We start from the raw sequence: 15,294 nt of genomic DNA, 5'->3' as shown, positions 1-15,294 counted from the left end.
AGCCTGCATCGTTGCCCAGTGGCATGGGACGATTTGAACTGATGGCTAGATGGATGATGTAGTCCAGTACATTCAGGGTGTTCCACATAATAGAAGGCTGATGTGAATATATACTGAAACAACAGAACACAGCAATTAAATGCAATTTAGTTAAATATAATACAAAATTAAAACAGCCAGAACCACAATTTATAAACTGAACTGCACTGAAACGGTAACATTCCTATGAATAACAATCTACAGTAATCATGTACTGATAATAATAACACCAAACATTCAGTTATGCAGAAATAGAAGAGGGATAATCTGGAAGTGTCTGGTTCAGAAAAGGGATAATCTGCTGTGCCTCATTCAAATACACACCCAGCGTGAGCATCCTCCTTTCCTATCTCTACACGCGCTGTTTATCACAGAGAATCAGGGAGCACGTGGCCTAACCGCGGAGCGCCTAGGCAGCCGCCAGGGTTGATAGTTGGCGGGTTGATTGGCGGGAGAGAGAGAGGGAGGGAGGGAGAGAGGGAGAGGATCCCTTATTTGTCACTAGGCAGCAATTTAGCCATTCCAAGGCAGGCGCGCTCCCGAGGTTGCCTGGAGACCGAGGCGCGCGGGAAAGAGAGGCGGTGGAAAGGGGGTTACGTAGTGACGTTAATTCTATATGAGCGCTAGCGGCGGGAGCTTGGGTCTTTTTACCGCCGGCTGCGCGACGCTTCTTCCTCAGTCCTGAGTCACTGCGAGATCCGGCCTCGCGCAGGTAACCGAGACGCGTGGCTCCCAGGGTGGGACCGTGAAGATCACAGACCAGCGATCTCGGCCCACCAGTTGCAGGGAACCTCGCGTTCAAAAGGCATCGAGGAGGGGGAGAAAGCGGGTTGAGGCGGTGCCCTCCTTGGCCGTTGGTCTTGTGGGAATTGTGCCTCACTTCGGAGCGGTGGTTGCTCGAGTGGGAGACTGCGCGCGCGCGCGAGCGAGGGTGCAAAAGCCATTTTTCTCCCTCCGCCCTCATCACTTTCGCCTTGGGGCGAGGCACTTTGCTGGGCGGCTCGATCTGGCTTGGCTTGGCTTGGCCGGGCCTAGTCTGGCCGGCTGAAGCACAGGCAAGCACGTGGGGAACAGGCAGGTCTGGGCCGCCTCCGGCGCCTTTCGCCCCAGAGTCGCTGACCTGTAAGTGGCGCTGCGTGGATTAAAGCCTCCTACCGGGGCTGAAACGTAAATAGGCTTTGCCGCGATGGGGGTTGGGAAAGGGGGATCGAAAGAGGCAGTCAATTTTGGTAGCGGGCCCCGGGAGAGTCTGGGTGTGGGCAATTTGGGGAGGGTTCGCGTTGCGGCGGGAAGGTTTTAGTCTATCAGTCGTGTGTTTCCCTGAGAGGGAATAATCGGTTTGGCGAGAACTTTACGCTATTTTATAATCCCCCCCCCCGCTAAAGGTAGTTCGCCTAGTAATCTCCACTTCCCCTCCTTTTGCACAGCGAGAATGCATTTGGAGATCAAAAGGCTAAATAGTGAACGGCTGTGGATATTAAGAGGGAGGAGAAAAAAAAGTGTGTTGCTCATTTTTAGGGGCCAGTAGGTGTAACAATTTTCTGACTCAGTGGATTGATTTAATACGTATTCTAAATGTACTTCGTTACTTTTGAGGTAGTGCCAGGACTGTGTTTTAGACAGCAGCAGGTTAACTGTTGGGGTGGCTTGCATTTTAGTGAACATGCTTCATGATATTGGCCACATGGTTTATTAGGGCAGGGCAGTGTAAAGCAAGATTAAAGTGAAATACTGTTTCCTGCTTCATTGTTTTTCGGTGGGTAGCCAGATCTTTACACTTGGGTTGTATTTAATTAGAGGTGGGACACACGGTAGATGTATTACCACTATTTTCTTTTTGATGTGGCAGCCAAAGATGTATAAGATAATGAGATATACCATTTCAGTACAAGATTAAAAGATAAGTCTGTTTTATAAAATGGATAATGGTGAGTTTTGAATATGAATTAGGAGAAGGCCTAAGGTAGTAGAATATGATTGTAATAGGAAAGGTAGCTGCAGAATGCATATACACAAGACTTGGATGTTTGTTTTAATGTACTATTTAATATCTAGAAAGGGTATAGATGGCAGTGATTTTCTCCATTCTCTGATGTGGTAAGCAAATTTGGCTTTAAAATTGGCTTGAAATTTTTCGTGGGTTTCCAGTTCAAACATATTTTTTGTTGGCCAATGTAAAGGTTAGAAACATTTTCACAAAAAGATTTTAAATGTCAAAAATAGGATTCTTGGCTGCGTATTACATATGTGGGTGTTGTTTATTAATATTAATGTTAAATTTTGAGACATAAACCTAATGGTTACAAAATCTATAGCAGTATTTCTTATAAATGGTTGGATGCTCCTGGCAAGTTCCTTCTTCTGGCTACTCTTCTGTAAAATTGAAGTGATATTAATGTATCTGAAGATGCATGTGCAAAATTATAAAACACTTTGGGCCTAGCAGTAATGTATACAAGTGATATTAAGGGAATTTTGGCTCAAGAGTATGTTGTACTGCCATGTGAATATAAGCATTATTTAATCTACCTTTCTTTATTGAACTGGAACTTTCCAGATATATTGAATTGCATTTTGCATCTTTCCAGGAAAGATGGTCTGTTGCTGTTTTGAACCAGGAAAAGTCCCCCCCCTTACAATCCCCCCCTTACAAGTAGTCCCCCCCTTGGAGAATCTTAACTGAGGCTTATTTCAATTGTATTTAGTAACTTAGGTAGTCCTTGTTGAACAACCACTCATTTAGCAACTGTTCGAAGTTATGACAATGCTGAACAAGGATGACTTACAATGGGTCATTGTAATTGCGGCTTTTGTAGTGTCCCCACAGTCACGTGATTGTGATTCGGGCGCTTGGCAGCCGGTTCATAATTATGACATTGCAATGTCCCCATGTGATTGCCATTTGCAACCTTCACTGCTGGCTTCCGACAAAGTCAATGGGGAATGGGGAAGCCGGCAGGAGTACTGCAAATAGCTATCATGTGACTGTGGGACACTGATTGTGTGGGATTCACCTAACAACTGTTGTACGTCAGTGCTGTCATGTGATGTTGCACTTTATGACTGTGTCACTGAGCGACAGAAATGCTGGTCCCAGTTATTAAGTGAGGACTACCTGTATAAACTTGATATTAGTTATGGCTTGCAGTTCAGATAATAAGGAAATAAATTGCAAGGTTGATCACTTGAGATTTCCTGAAGTTCAGACTTAATGCTTTAGGATATGCATAGGCCAGGCCTGTACAACATATGGCCTATGGGCTGCATGTGACCCACCAAACAGCCTTATGTAGTCCACTGGCATTTTTTAAAAATTCAATAAATTAGCTGCTGCCAAACATCGCAGCCACCAGGAAGGATCCATCATTGCTGCTACTGCCCTTTAAGACACATTGCCAAGTGGCACCAATGCTTCCAACCCTTTTGTTGTCATTGCTTTGCTAGCCACTGAACAGCTATTCCTTTGCAACCCATGATTATTTTTAATTTATCAGTGTGGCCCTTTCACCTCCACAAGTTGGGTAGGCCTGGTGTAGGCTTTTAAAACATCACTGCAAATCAGTTTATATTTAATATTTAAGTACAAGTATTAATCATGACCAAAATTTGTATCAGTATCTACTAAAAATAGAGCTGAGAAACTTTTTTGTGTGTGTGTTTGGTTGTGTACTGCTCTGGCTTTCCATGTTTTCAGTATTACCTGTGAGGTAGCACTTAACATGAAGGTTATTTAATAGTGTTTGTATAATTGATCTGTATTGCCCTGGTGGTCAGCAAAACATAACTGGAATACCCAGGTGGAATGTACACATTATTCTTTCTTGGGGACAGTGGTTGCTCTTTAGAAACAGGCAGTTATGTTTGAAACACTGGTGGACAAATTAGATCCTAACCCTTTGCATTCTTCTCTTCTGAAGCATTAAATAGAGCAACCAAGACGTCTGGAATGTCTATAGTTCATAGACCTCCTTTCCCAATATTGTTGTGACACAAAAGACATTGAAGTGGATGTTGATACATTGAGCAGATAGATCCTTCAACACGTGGATGCTATTCCAGTGGTGAATGTAAGAGCTTTGTTGAATAACACTAGTCCCATCTTAAAGTCTGTATTCTGTTCCTGCATTGGACAACCAGATGTCTATGGCAAACTGAGAAAGAAATGAGTGCAATACCACCTTTATACTTCTTTCCTCTAATAACTGATATCAAGGAATAGATAGCCAAACCTTTTCCAACTCTAAAGCACCTCATTTTAAAGTGCACTGGCCATTATTGCACACGGTATTATTCCAAGCATTGTAGTACCATAGATGTATGTCAGTGTAATGATACTGACAGTTCTATTTTTGATTGCTTGCTTAAGAATGCCTAATATGGATTTTCTCCTCAATGGCTGAAAACTAGATTGATGTATCATTTTTCTGTTTGCCGTAATTCTGGGATCCTTTTCTCAGTCATTTTTGTTCAGATTTCTTAGCATATATGTGATTGGGGGTGGGGAGGGCGGTTCTTTTTTTGTTTTATGACTTGGCAAAACTCTTCATGGAATTTGCAGAATTGAGTCCTTACATGAAAGTTAAATTTCATGGAAATATTTATCTCACAGATAAACTAGATGAAAGGAGAATCTTGTTTCACTGAAGTTCTGGTTCCTATAATATTGTATAACATGCTCAACATTTGTTGAAAAATAAAACTATCAAATTCTGAACCCTGACTATAGTCAGAGCTGCTATAGTCTCCTTGTTCTTATGCAGCCCCCCTCTGTTTAAGCTCTTAAGATTCTTGTTAGCAGTGTTTCCAAACCTAGGCAACTTTTGAGATATGTGGGTTTCAACTCCCAGAATTCTTAGCAATGACCATGCTAGCTAGGGAATTCTGGGAGTTGAAGTCCCCATCTTAAAGTTGCGCAGGTTGGGCAGATATTTTCTGTTTACAGAGTAGCATAATTTTAACATTTTGAGGAAAACGTTTAGAAATTGAATTACTAGAATCTGTTGGGAATAATACGGTTTTTGTGGAATATTTTCCTAGAAAAAGGAATATTTGATACCTTTTTCTTCAGAGTATGTTCTCTTGAATATTTAGGAAAAAATGTTAGGGTGCAGGAATTAGCTAAATATTACTATTAATGATCTATCTGTTTATTCTTTTCCCAAAGAGAATAACTACATCTACATTGATATGTCTGCTAGGGGTAGGATCCTAGAATGTGGGTTTGGCTATGCGGGTTTAGGAGGATTTCATACATGAAAGTTATTCTTCAAGATTTTCTGTGGCATGAAACCAGGTGTTATTTCCTTTGTGTTGTTTCTTTTTCTTTTTTTACTTGATCAATAATATCCAACCCAGGAGCGAAGAGTAACTCAAAAGAGATTTTAATGTTATAGCTATGAGTATAAATCTTAAGCCAAGAGACAGATATCTTCCTAGTTTTTTAAATGGGTCAGACCAATTATATAATAAAAATACCCTGAAGCTATAGAAACGGATACTTTAACAATAATTTGCTCTGCTGTTTGAAGCTTAAATGATACACCTTTTGGCTAAGAGACAATTCTGTAAAAGAATTTGAAGTGTTTTTATTAAAAAGAATGCGAGAGATTAAAAATGATATGTTTGGGACTCTACATTTTTTTTTCCTGTCAGCTTTGTACCAATCAAAGATAATTGGTAAAAGTCCATTTGGAATATAATAAAAGCTTACCTAAGGGCATATATAATTTGGATTGTCATGATGTGTTGTTATATAAATTATTACTTGATGGCAAACTGATATATTTCAGCATTACAAGTTGCATTAATAGTCTCTTCAAACAACTTTGGACCTAGTGAGTTTGAATGGGTTGAACAAATGTGTAGTCACTTATGCATTCTGGTAGTTTTATTCATCATGATTCTAATATCTTTCTAGACTCTGTACTATACAGTACTTAGAAAAAAAAACTTTTTTGCTGAGATTCTCTGCAGGAGAAAATGTACAGATGACTTGTTTTAAACTTCAGAACTAAGAATAGGGATTTGTGCATAATTGAATTAACTACTTAATCAAATAGAAGTTAACAGCAATGACAAGTTCTGAATTTCATTGTTCGGAATAGATCAACACATATTTCTTTCTAAAAAAAACTTTTATCAAGATCGGTTTTTTTAATAGAAGACAACCATGTAATAATGTTAAGATTTGCAAAGACTTAGGATGAAGATATATATAAAACACAGTTTTGTTTTGTTTTTAAGTGGAATTGCTTTTGAAGGCACTTTGCTGCGTTCAGTCAGTCTCTTCTTTTTTTTGAAAGAATGCTAGGGGAAATGTACAATATGTCAGGAACAGCTTCTCATAGGCAGTACACATTGGACAATACCCATGTGTTATCAAGAATCTTCTGACAACTATTTTATGCTTTAACACAAAGTAAAGAATAATAAAAGTGGTCAGCTGAATTTACTAGAATGGAGAGGAGTAGGTTAAGACAGCAAGTGGTTAACTGATATGCATATAGTTATTAATTTATTTGATTTACATCCTATCTGTCTGACAATCAAGGTGGCTAACAAATTTTAAACTAATATATATTAAAAATACAGATTAAAATCAACAATAAAACTCTTAAACTAATAGTTACAAACCTGGCAAAAAAGTAGTATCTTTACAAATTTCCTCAACATTGAGTTGGTGGGGACCAAACCCAATTTTTGATAGAATACATTCCATTGCTGAGGAGCAGTGCAACAGAAAGGCTTCCCTTGTGTGCCAGAAAGATGAGCCTCTGACAATGGGGGCATCTTTAAGAGACTTCTGCCAATATTAACATGTTGGTAATATGAGAGCCAGTTTCCTAGATACTCAGGCCCTAAAGCCATTTAGATTTTGACTGGTAAGTGGTAGGCATCTACGGCAGATATAACATAATCCAAGGTGTGAACAACTGTTACCAAATCCAGTTAGCTCAGGAAGGAATACAACTGGTACACCAGACCTATATGAAGGCATTTTTCTCAATTGAGAAGCAGGTTGAAGCCAGGTCTTTCTGTATCTGACTGCTTGTTGTAAATTGCTTTTATATTACATCATTGTTAACACATATTTCCATTAAGACAAATGCTTCTGCAACTGTTCTCCACAATTGACTTATGAAATTAACATTTGAACTTTGAGATTAACCTTTATGCTACTTTAAATATCCAGCTAAAAATGACATAGCCAAGGAGTACTTCAGTGTAAGGTCTGGTATTGTCATCATGTGCTGTTGCCTGCTCCGGCAAGATAGAGAGTTCTAGTATCTTGGATTAAGGTATCTTGAATCTCACTGCTACTCTTTTTGCTGAAGAATTCAATGAAAGATTAAATGACTTCATGTGCAATGTAGGAAGATAGACTGGATAATATGCAGAAACTGAACTGGAGTAGCAGATTTTGTTGCCATACTCATCCTCTCTTAAATCGAGGTACATTGTTCATAAAGCAAATACTTGAAGCAATACCCCCCATGAATACCTCATTTTTCCCTGAATTAAAAAATCAGCAACAGCATTTATTTATTTTTTATTTAGTTATATTTCAGATTTGTCACCGCCCATCTCACTGCAGAGCATCCTCGTTCTCTTTTGTTATATCTATCAGCTCCTAGGTATATGCAAAATTCCATGTTCAGATTCTGGAATTTTCCACTGTTTTTTGGAATGCCATGTTTTTCTTTCAAAATGTGCACATTTGGCCATTCTTGGGGTGCATCATCATTTTCTGAAAATGAATCTTCTGCAACAAGTGGTAGACTGTTCAGGCAGCCTGGTTTTACATCATGTTACTTTCCTTTGAGAGCCAGTTTGGTGTACCGGTTAAGGCATCAGGCTAGAAACCACGAGACTGTGAGTTCTAGTCTTGCCTAGGCATAAAGCCAGCTGGGTGACCTTGAACCAGTCACTTTCTCTTAGCCCTAGGAAGGAGGCAGTGGCAACCCACTTCTGAAAAACCTTGCCAAGAAAACTGCAGGGACTTGTCCAGGCAGTCTTCAAGAACCGGATGCAATTGAATTAAAAAAAACAAAAAACTTTCCTTTAGATTAATGAATGTGTGTTTTTGGTTTCTTGAATTCCATTCATAGAAAATTCTTCAATGTCAATAGGAAAATAAAATTAAATGGGTGTCTTTTAAAGTTGTCAACAGTTTCTGTTACAGTATTCAGTCTTTAACCATAATATGCAAGATTAAGGTTGGTGTTTTTTTTTAAGACAATGATTGTCATCATTGCTGCAACTGGTGTTAACTCACCATTATATTCAGTAATAAAAATTAAAATAGTATTGGTGTCTTGTACTTTATTTATATTAGGCTTTTTTTTTCTTTAAACACATTCTGTTGTATTGTAAAATATTTTTTTTCTTTGGTTATTTTCAATATGACTGGTCATAGACTGTAATAAATGTTGTATAACTGATATTTGGTTTTATGCATACAGCTTTGAGGTATAGAATGAAAGTTTCATTGGTTCCAAAAGTGCTTAGTTTAAATTTTGTACTTTATTCAGGAAGCCTGCACTTCTGCATGTGATGCAAATTTAATATAGAATTTATGCTACACTATTCAGAAAAAAAGAACATTTCAGCATGGCTTTTAGCTGTTGCTTATGGTTCCAAATTTAATGAATAGAGGAACACTTTGTAGATACTATCAAACTTCATAAACATTTTTGCAGAGATTTTATACTGAAAACTGGAATTGTTTGGAGACATCAGAATTTTTATCGTCTCATTATGTACTATTTAGACAGTGATCTTATGTAATTCTTTCAGGTGAAATGAAATGCTATACAGGAGGCTTTGTATTGTGTATGCAGATACTTCTGTGTTTGAAGCAAAATTTGGAGGTGTTTGAATCTAATGATATGTAGTTCTATAACACTATTATACAATTTTTTTTAACATATGGGTATGAAACAATGTCATGCATATATTTTTATGTGGAAAGGTTGTGTTTGAGGAACCTCTGAAAAGGCAGTCACAGGGGTAGCAAAGAAAGAAGCAAAATGGAACATATCTCACTCAAAATAGCTGAAGTATAGAGACTTTTGGACGATTTGCTAAAATCAGTTTGATTACCAGTCAAGACCAGGTCTTCCACTAAAGCTGTCAAATAGATTCCAGAGAAGCCATTCAAGAAGTCTCCTATTTGATGACTTAGTGGAAAATTGGCCTTTACTAGTAATGTCATGACTGGCAAATTCCTTTAAGTAAATATGTCCACAGTTCTAGTAATGCTTAATTTTGTATATCCATTCTTCTGGTAAGAATAGAAATACCAATACATCAGAATTTATAATAAATTATTAGCTAATGCTTTAAATTACTATCTAATACAATCTCTGTAATAGACTTCCATATAAAGACCTGACTTTATCAGGTACTTTTGTACCTAATTGGTACAAAAAATAAATCTGTGTTGTTTTAATCAGAAAATGGCTTGACTTGACTACTGTACTCAGTTCTTTTGAGTAGTCTTACTAGATGCATCGGATAAGGACTTAGGTTACCTGGAGTTTAAGTTGGAAGACAGTTGGATAAGAATCAGACACCTCATGGAACTATGCACTCATACCAGGTCTATTCTGTGTATTCCTGATATTCTTATATGCAGCTTATATACAAGAAGCAACTCTGCTCAGTTAACAATGACCAGTTATGTGATACTGTCTGACACGGATATCTCTGCAAATGAGTAACAATACTGGGGAAGCAAGTGCTAGGGTGAATAAGATCCTTCAAACAATAATGTTTTCCCTGTTTCAGAAAATTGTTATAATTTGCACAGAAAGAAGTGAATAAATTTTTGCATGCCATAACCACACATTCTCTTTGTTAATAAAGACAAGAGGAAGTTAGTGGTGATGAATGACATAAATATAATTGGTTGCAGCAATATCAATTACAATTATTTATTTTGAAATAGACCAAATAGAGTAGCAAAATTCACAGTGCTCTTTCCAAGTGAAGGTGGGTACCTCCTCTAACTTAGCCTTGTGGATTAGTTTACCTCAGTATTGCAGGGCAATTTTGAACATGCAAACAACTTACTTTTCAAAGTGCAAACTACAGTTTGGAGTATCAAATCATTTCTATAATGCACCACTGTTCAAAGAAAGTCCTATAGGTTGATAGTAGAATTAACTTGCTGAAGACTGATTATAAGATCTGGCAGTTTGCTACTCGGTTCAGGAAACAGGATTGCTTGTTTCAGACAGGATTGCTTGTTTCAAACAAAATAAAGTCACACAATAATACAAAGTTTATGTTGTCTATAATGAAAGCATTTCAGAGAATGATTACATATTCCTCACGCGCTGGATGTCATGCACTAATTTCAGATGCTGCTCCTAGAGGTGGCAAACCATTTCTGCATTGTTGCTGAGAAAGGCACAAAAATGTGTCCACGTAGTCACCAGGAGATGAGTTCAAATCATTGGAATCTTTTTATTGAATCAAGATACATGTTCAGTTCTTATACCATCTATCTGAACCAGCCATAGTGTGTAGTGTTACATGTAATTTGGGTATTTTTGCATAGTGTTTTCAACTCTGATATGTTCATTGTGATTGTACAAAAAGAGTGGACCATAGTTCTGGTAGGTTTAAAAACGGTTGTAATACAAGTGGCATACCTCTCCTAGATACATTGCAAAATAGTTCAATATTAGTATAATTTCAGTTTAAAACAATTTTAAATTATTATTTCTCTTCTTTCTTAGAGGTTTGCTGAGGTCTGGAAAAATGGCAGACATTGACAAGTAAGCATAGGGGGTTTTTTTCCATTTTGATTGAAGCGCTGTTAATTTTTGAAAGGGCTAAGATCAGCAAAATGCATCCTAAACCTTCACTTTGGTGTGTGTCACATTAATGCCAGATTCAGAGCTGTTAAGCATATTTGTTTGTATATGTTCTATAGTAATGCATTTACATGTTTGCAAGTAATGTATTTTAAATTCTAAGAGTTGGTTCAGACACGTCATCTAGTTAGTGGTTTGTTTCATAAAAGGATAAATAGAGAGATTTTCTCTCTGTCACATAGCTAATGCCATATGATTGATTAATGTGGAGATCCAGACATATGGATATTGATCTGCACAGTTGCAGATGCATGCATGACCATTGAACATCTGTATCATAACTCAGTTCTCATATAGAACAAAGGAACAGTATGTTCTCTTCCACCACTGTGTAAATAAATTGCTTTTTTACTAAATATATGTATTTGATCTGAACACATATTGTGCTACAGTACTATTTAGTGATCATAGATGCTTTCAGTATTTGCTTGGTTGATAGATGCCTCAGATGAACAAATTCTGCAAAATTAAGTTGATAAATTTGCTGTAGAATGTAGATTGTCCCTAGTTTAGGGATTTGAGTACATAACTCTGATATTAACCATAGAAACCTCAGACCTGAAATAGGAATAGAACCTTCACAATAGATTTTATTAGGATAGGGCAGTGCTTTGGATTCAATTCTGAAAAGGTTGCTTTGGAGTGTACAAGGGTGCACACCTTACACCTTTCTCCTTAAAGCAGTTGTGTCTTTCCTCAGGACTGTGTGACTGTTTTGAGATGCTATTTGTGTCCACTGCATGCTTTAAAGCACCTTTTTAGAATCAAATTCAAAGCAGCGCATAGCCCTAATTTTTATAAGCAGCCTAATCATTCTCAAGACAAGTAAAACCAGCATACTTGTTTTAAGACTGTTCACTCTTCAATTAAAATTAGACTGATTTGTTAAAAACTAATGTATTTATTACATCACTACGTTACACAATATAATGATTATTCATTACCATTTCTATATTGCTTGCACAAAGCTATTTGAAGTAATAATGAGTCTTTTTATTCTTGGACATACAATTCTAGATACAAAATTTTTCTAACATTTTTCTGTGTTTCTTCGAATACCATAGCAATCATTAAATTTTATAGTGCCTGAGAATATCTACATGTAATAATGTTAAACTTGCTTAAATGCATATTTTGCTTTATCCTGAGGATTCTTGCTGGCTAGCGGTAATTAAGTAATGATAATAACATGCAATCATAAAGATAAGATTGTTATCCTTTAAGAATTCAATATAAATATAGAACATGTGAATAGAAGAAGAGAATGCAGGTTAGATATGGATATAGTAAAATGTCATTGTTTTGTTCCCTTGAGGTATAAGTACAAAGTGCAAAGTAGAGAATATGACATGCCTTAAGTTCTGCTCCAGTGAGAACAGGATGTCAGATTCATGTTCTTGTGTACATTTTAAAAATTCTGTTCTGAAACCAGTAACATTATGCTTGACCTGACTCTTTGCTCTTCATTCTGGTCAATAATGCTAAATTGGAATGACAATGTCTTATTTGTTCTTAAAAATGTCAGTTACAGTTGTTTTGTGTGCCAAAGGCAAGGCGATGTACGTTTGGAGAATATAAACAGGGGAAAAGTGCAGTTAGAGTAACTGGAATGCATAAATATTCAAATGAATGTTGTACTGCAAGTACAAATTCCAGTAATATCTATAATTTTTGGCACTTAGGTTCTTTATGTAGCTGTCAGTTATATAGTGCTGTGAACCTCAGTCCTGATGTATATTGCAGTATAATGCAAATTTGCATCATGTGACCTTTTTGCAGGGCAGATATGCTGAGTCATCTAGCACCAAAGAGCTTGAGAAGTGTCTCCTTTCTATTAATATTTATACATTTTAATTCTTTAATACAATTACTTCTTAAATGATCACATATATATTATTTTGAAGTTTTTAATTGTAGAAGCTCATCACATGCACAATATGTACACTGTACCTAAAATAATCCCAGTGTCCTCAACTGAAACACATTTAATTGCAAATTATCCTTGGGTTCCATAAGTGGAACAGGGATGTTTCCCCTTTTTGTCACTGTTGGTTCTTAATGTTGAAGCAGAACACTGATCAGAGAGAATCCTATGGTTTTTGCATTAAGAAAATTGATTCGAAAGACTTTAGCTTCTGGATATATTCTGATTAGAATGTTGATAACATAGTGTATTTGAAGTGTTAACTTTTAAGAAAAATTAAAAATTTGGTTAACAAGTTGAAAACTCTTGGTTTGAATAGCAAAGAACAGGCTGAGCTTGACCAGCAAGATATGGAAGATGTTGAAGAAGTAGAAGAAGAAGAATCTGGTGAGGATGCTAATAGTAAAGGTAAGGGCAGAAACAAGAAGCTGTTTGTGAGTACTGTAAATATAAAAATGGTTTTCACAGTGCAGTATGAAACCTAATAAAGTAAACACCTGTTAGTGGTGTAGCGGGGGAAAACACCTTGGAAAATGCAGTGTTTGCCTTCTTTTTTTAGGTCACAATAATCTACTTGCTAATTAATATTTATGAAAAGTACTTTTTTTTAATTAAGAGGTTTTCTGTTGTAGATCTATGTTTTACTTCTAAGTAAGCTCCTGTCAGCCTTACGAGGTAGACCAGGCAAGAAACACGACCAGATGAGCTAAATCTGTTTTACCTAAGGTTACATTAACAGAATCTTGCAAGTACTCCCCTCCCCCCCCATGTCCTTTATAGCCCAAGAAACTAGGGAGGGTCTCTTCTGGAGCCTCTTGCCTGGCCTGCAGGCTTGTGCTGCAGGCTAAGCTGCTGTTTATCTGACCGTTCCCTTGGCTGCATCTCGTTGCCCTGTCTCCCAAGGTCATTCCCACATAACATTACAGCTCCCCTGAATACAGTAGGCCTTATTTCTATGTAAATACACATAGGATTTCACTTTTAAAAATATGCACACATTAAAATGTAACATTTCTCATAAACATACAGAACTTTGTGGATTTAGTTTGCTTATGGGGTGGCTGTGCCGTTAGTTTTATGTGTGTGAAGACAGCATCTGTGCTCAATGGTTAGAAGAATTCTATTGTTTTCCTCTACAAAAAGCAAAGTAGCAAGAGTAAATGCAAAAATTACACAAGGTATGTGGTGGCTGGGAACATGTATGTTAGATTTCTGAAATACTATAGAAGTCGACAGTGAGTAAAATTTTGAAAGTACAGTCTGCTCTGCTGTACAAAAGTTATAAGGATCAGATTTTTGTTCTGCAGCAGGTCATTAAGAAATTTATGAATGTGAGATGGAGAGTTTATTGTATGACTGTTGATTCAGAGGATGTATAATAATAACAGTAGATTGAATTATAGGCTGCTTTTTATAGATACAAAGGTCAGTTGCTGTAAGAGCTTATGGGGAAATAAAGTATCTCTGAGAATAAATGGAGTGCTTCACAAATTATTTAACAGAAGAGGGAGTAAGGAAAAAAAGCATGATGCTCATTTGATTATTTAATGTATTAATGTAAAGGAATGCTTGTGGTATTGGTAGAGGATGTGAATGTGCAAACATTTATTTGTAGATAAAGCAATATTGTTGGCTGAGAGCCTGAATGAATTGCAGCAAATGTTAAGTTGTATGATGCAACAAGGAATATAGTTCTGAAAATGTAATAATATATCAGAGACCAAGTAGTTGTGTTTAACAGGGAAATGGAGTAAATGATTCCAAGTTATACATAAATGTCAAAAACCTAGAGCATGTAGATGTATTGGTGTACCTTGGTAAAATGTTTATTTAAACATAAGAGATGAATGGAGAAGTTTCAAGATGTGCAAATGCTGGTAGAAAGGTTTTGGATGTATGTAGTCTGCTGTGATGAATGAATTTATCAAAAGAAGCAAAAATGGCTACATGAGGTCTTGCTTCTGCCCACCTTCTTATATTAAGTAAGAGCTGGGTATGCTGGTAGAAACATAAAAGTAAGTTGATGAGGTGAGAATTAGTTATTTAAGAAGTTAATGTGGTACAAAGGAGAAGGTCAATCATGAATGGTTGTTATATGAATGTTGATTGAATTTAAAAATATGTGACCAGTACTAAATAAGTATGTTGAAGTGGTTTGGCCATATAGTGAGAATTTATGAGTACTAAACAACAAAACAAATATATGAAGGACAAATGATTAGATGGAGAAGAAGGGAAGACTAAGGAAGTTGTGGTTGGATAGAATTTATGAGATCATCAGAAAAAGAGCTGAGAGAAGTCAGTAGGTAAAGAGGTATTCGAAAGTGATAGAAGCAGTGACAGTTTTACAAGGACAGAAAGATATGGAGAAGTATAATAAATGCTGAGAGTGTAAACTAGATTTAACAGTATTTTCTTTTCCTTAATCTCAGGCCTTAATTTACTTTC

At 36.8% G+C, this 15,294-nt stretch overlaps 1 protein-coding gene across 3 annotated transcripts in view; it reads left to right on the top strand.

Annotated features, from left to right (window-relative positions):
* Positions 1 to 597: 597 nt before the first annotated feature.
* Positions 598 to 15,294, top strand: part of NAP1L1 (nucleosome assembly protein 1 like 1) — a 34,730-nt gene continuing 20,033 nt past the window's right edge. For 2 of the 3 annotated variants that reach the window (XM_088141831.1, XM_088141829.1), the window contains exons 1-3: positions 598 to 751; positions 10,785 to 10,823; positions 13,166 to 13,254. In XM_088141831.1, the coding sequence (XP_087997957.1) occupies positions 10,807 to 10,823; positions 13,166 to 13,254 (106 nt within the window). In that variant the 5' untranslated portion in view covers positions 598 to 751; positions 10,785 to 10,806. Of the gene's footprint in view, positions 752 to 1,010; positions 1,162 to 10,784; positions 10,824 to 13,165; positions 13,255 to 15,294 lie in introns of those variants that run through there. The other variant, XM_088141830.1, reaches the window with a different exon arrangement.

This window comes from Python bivittatus, unplaced genomic scaffold (assembly GCF_059951505.1).
Source record: "Python bivittatus isolate LINGU-HERP-01145 unplaced genomic scaffold, Pbiv_v1 ctg000330_np1212, whole genome shotgun sequence".
NCBI classification, from domain to species: Eukaryota; Metazoa; Chordata; class Lepidosauria; order Squamata; family Pythonidae; genus Python; species Python bivittatus.
This window is presented reverse-complemented; position numbering and strand designations above follow the sequence as displayed.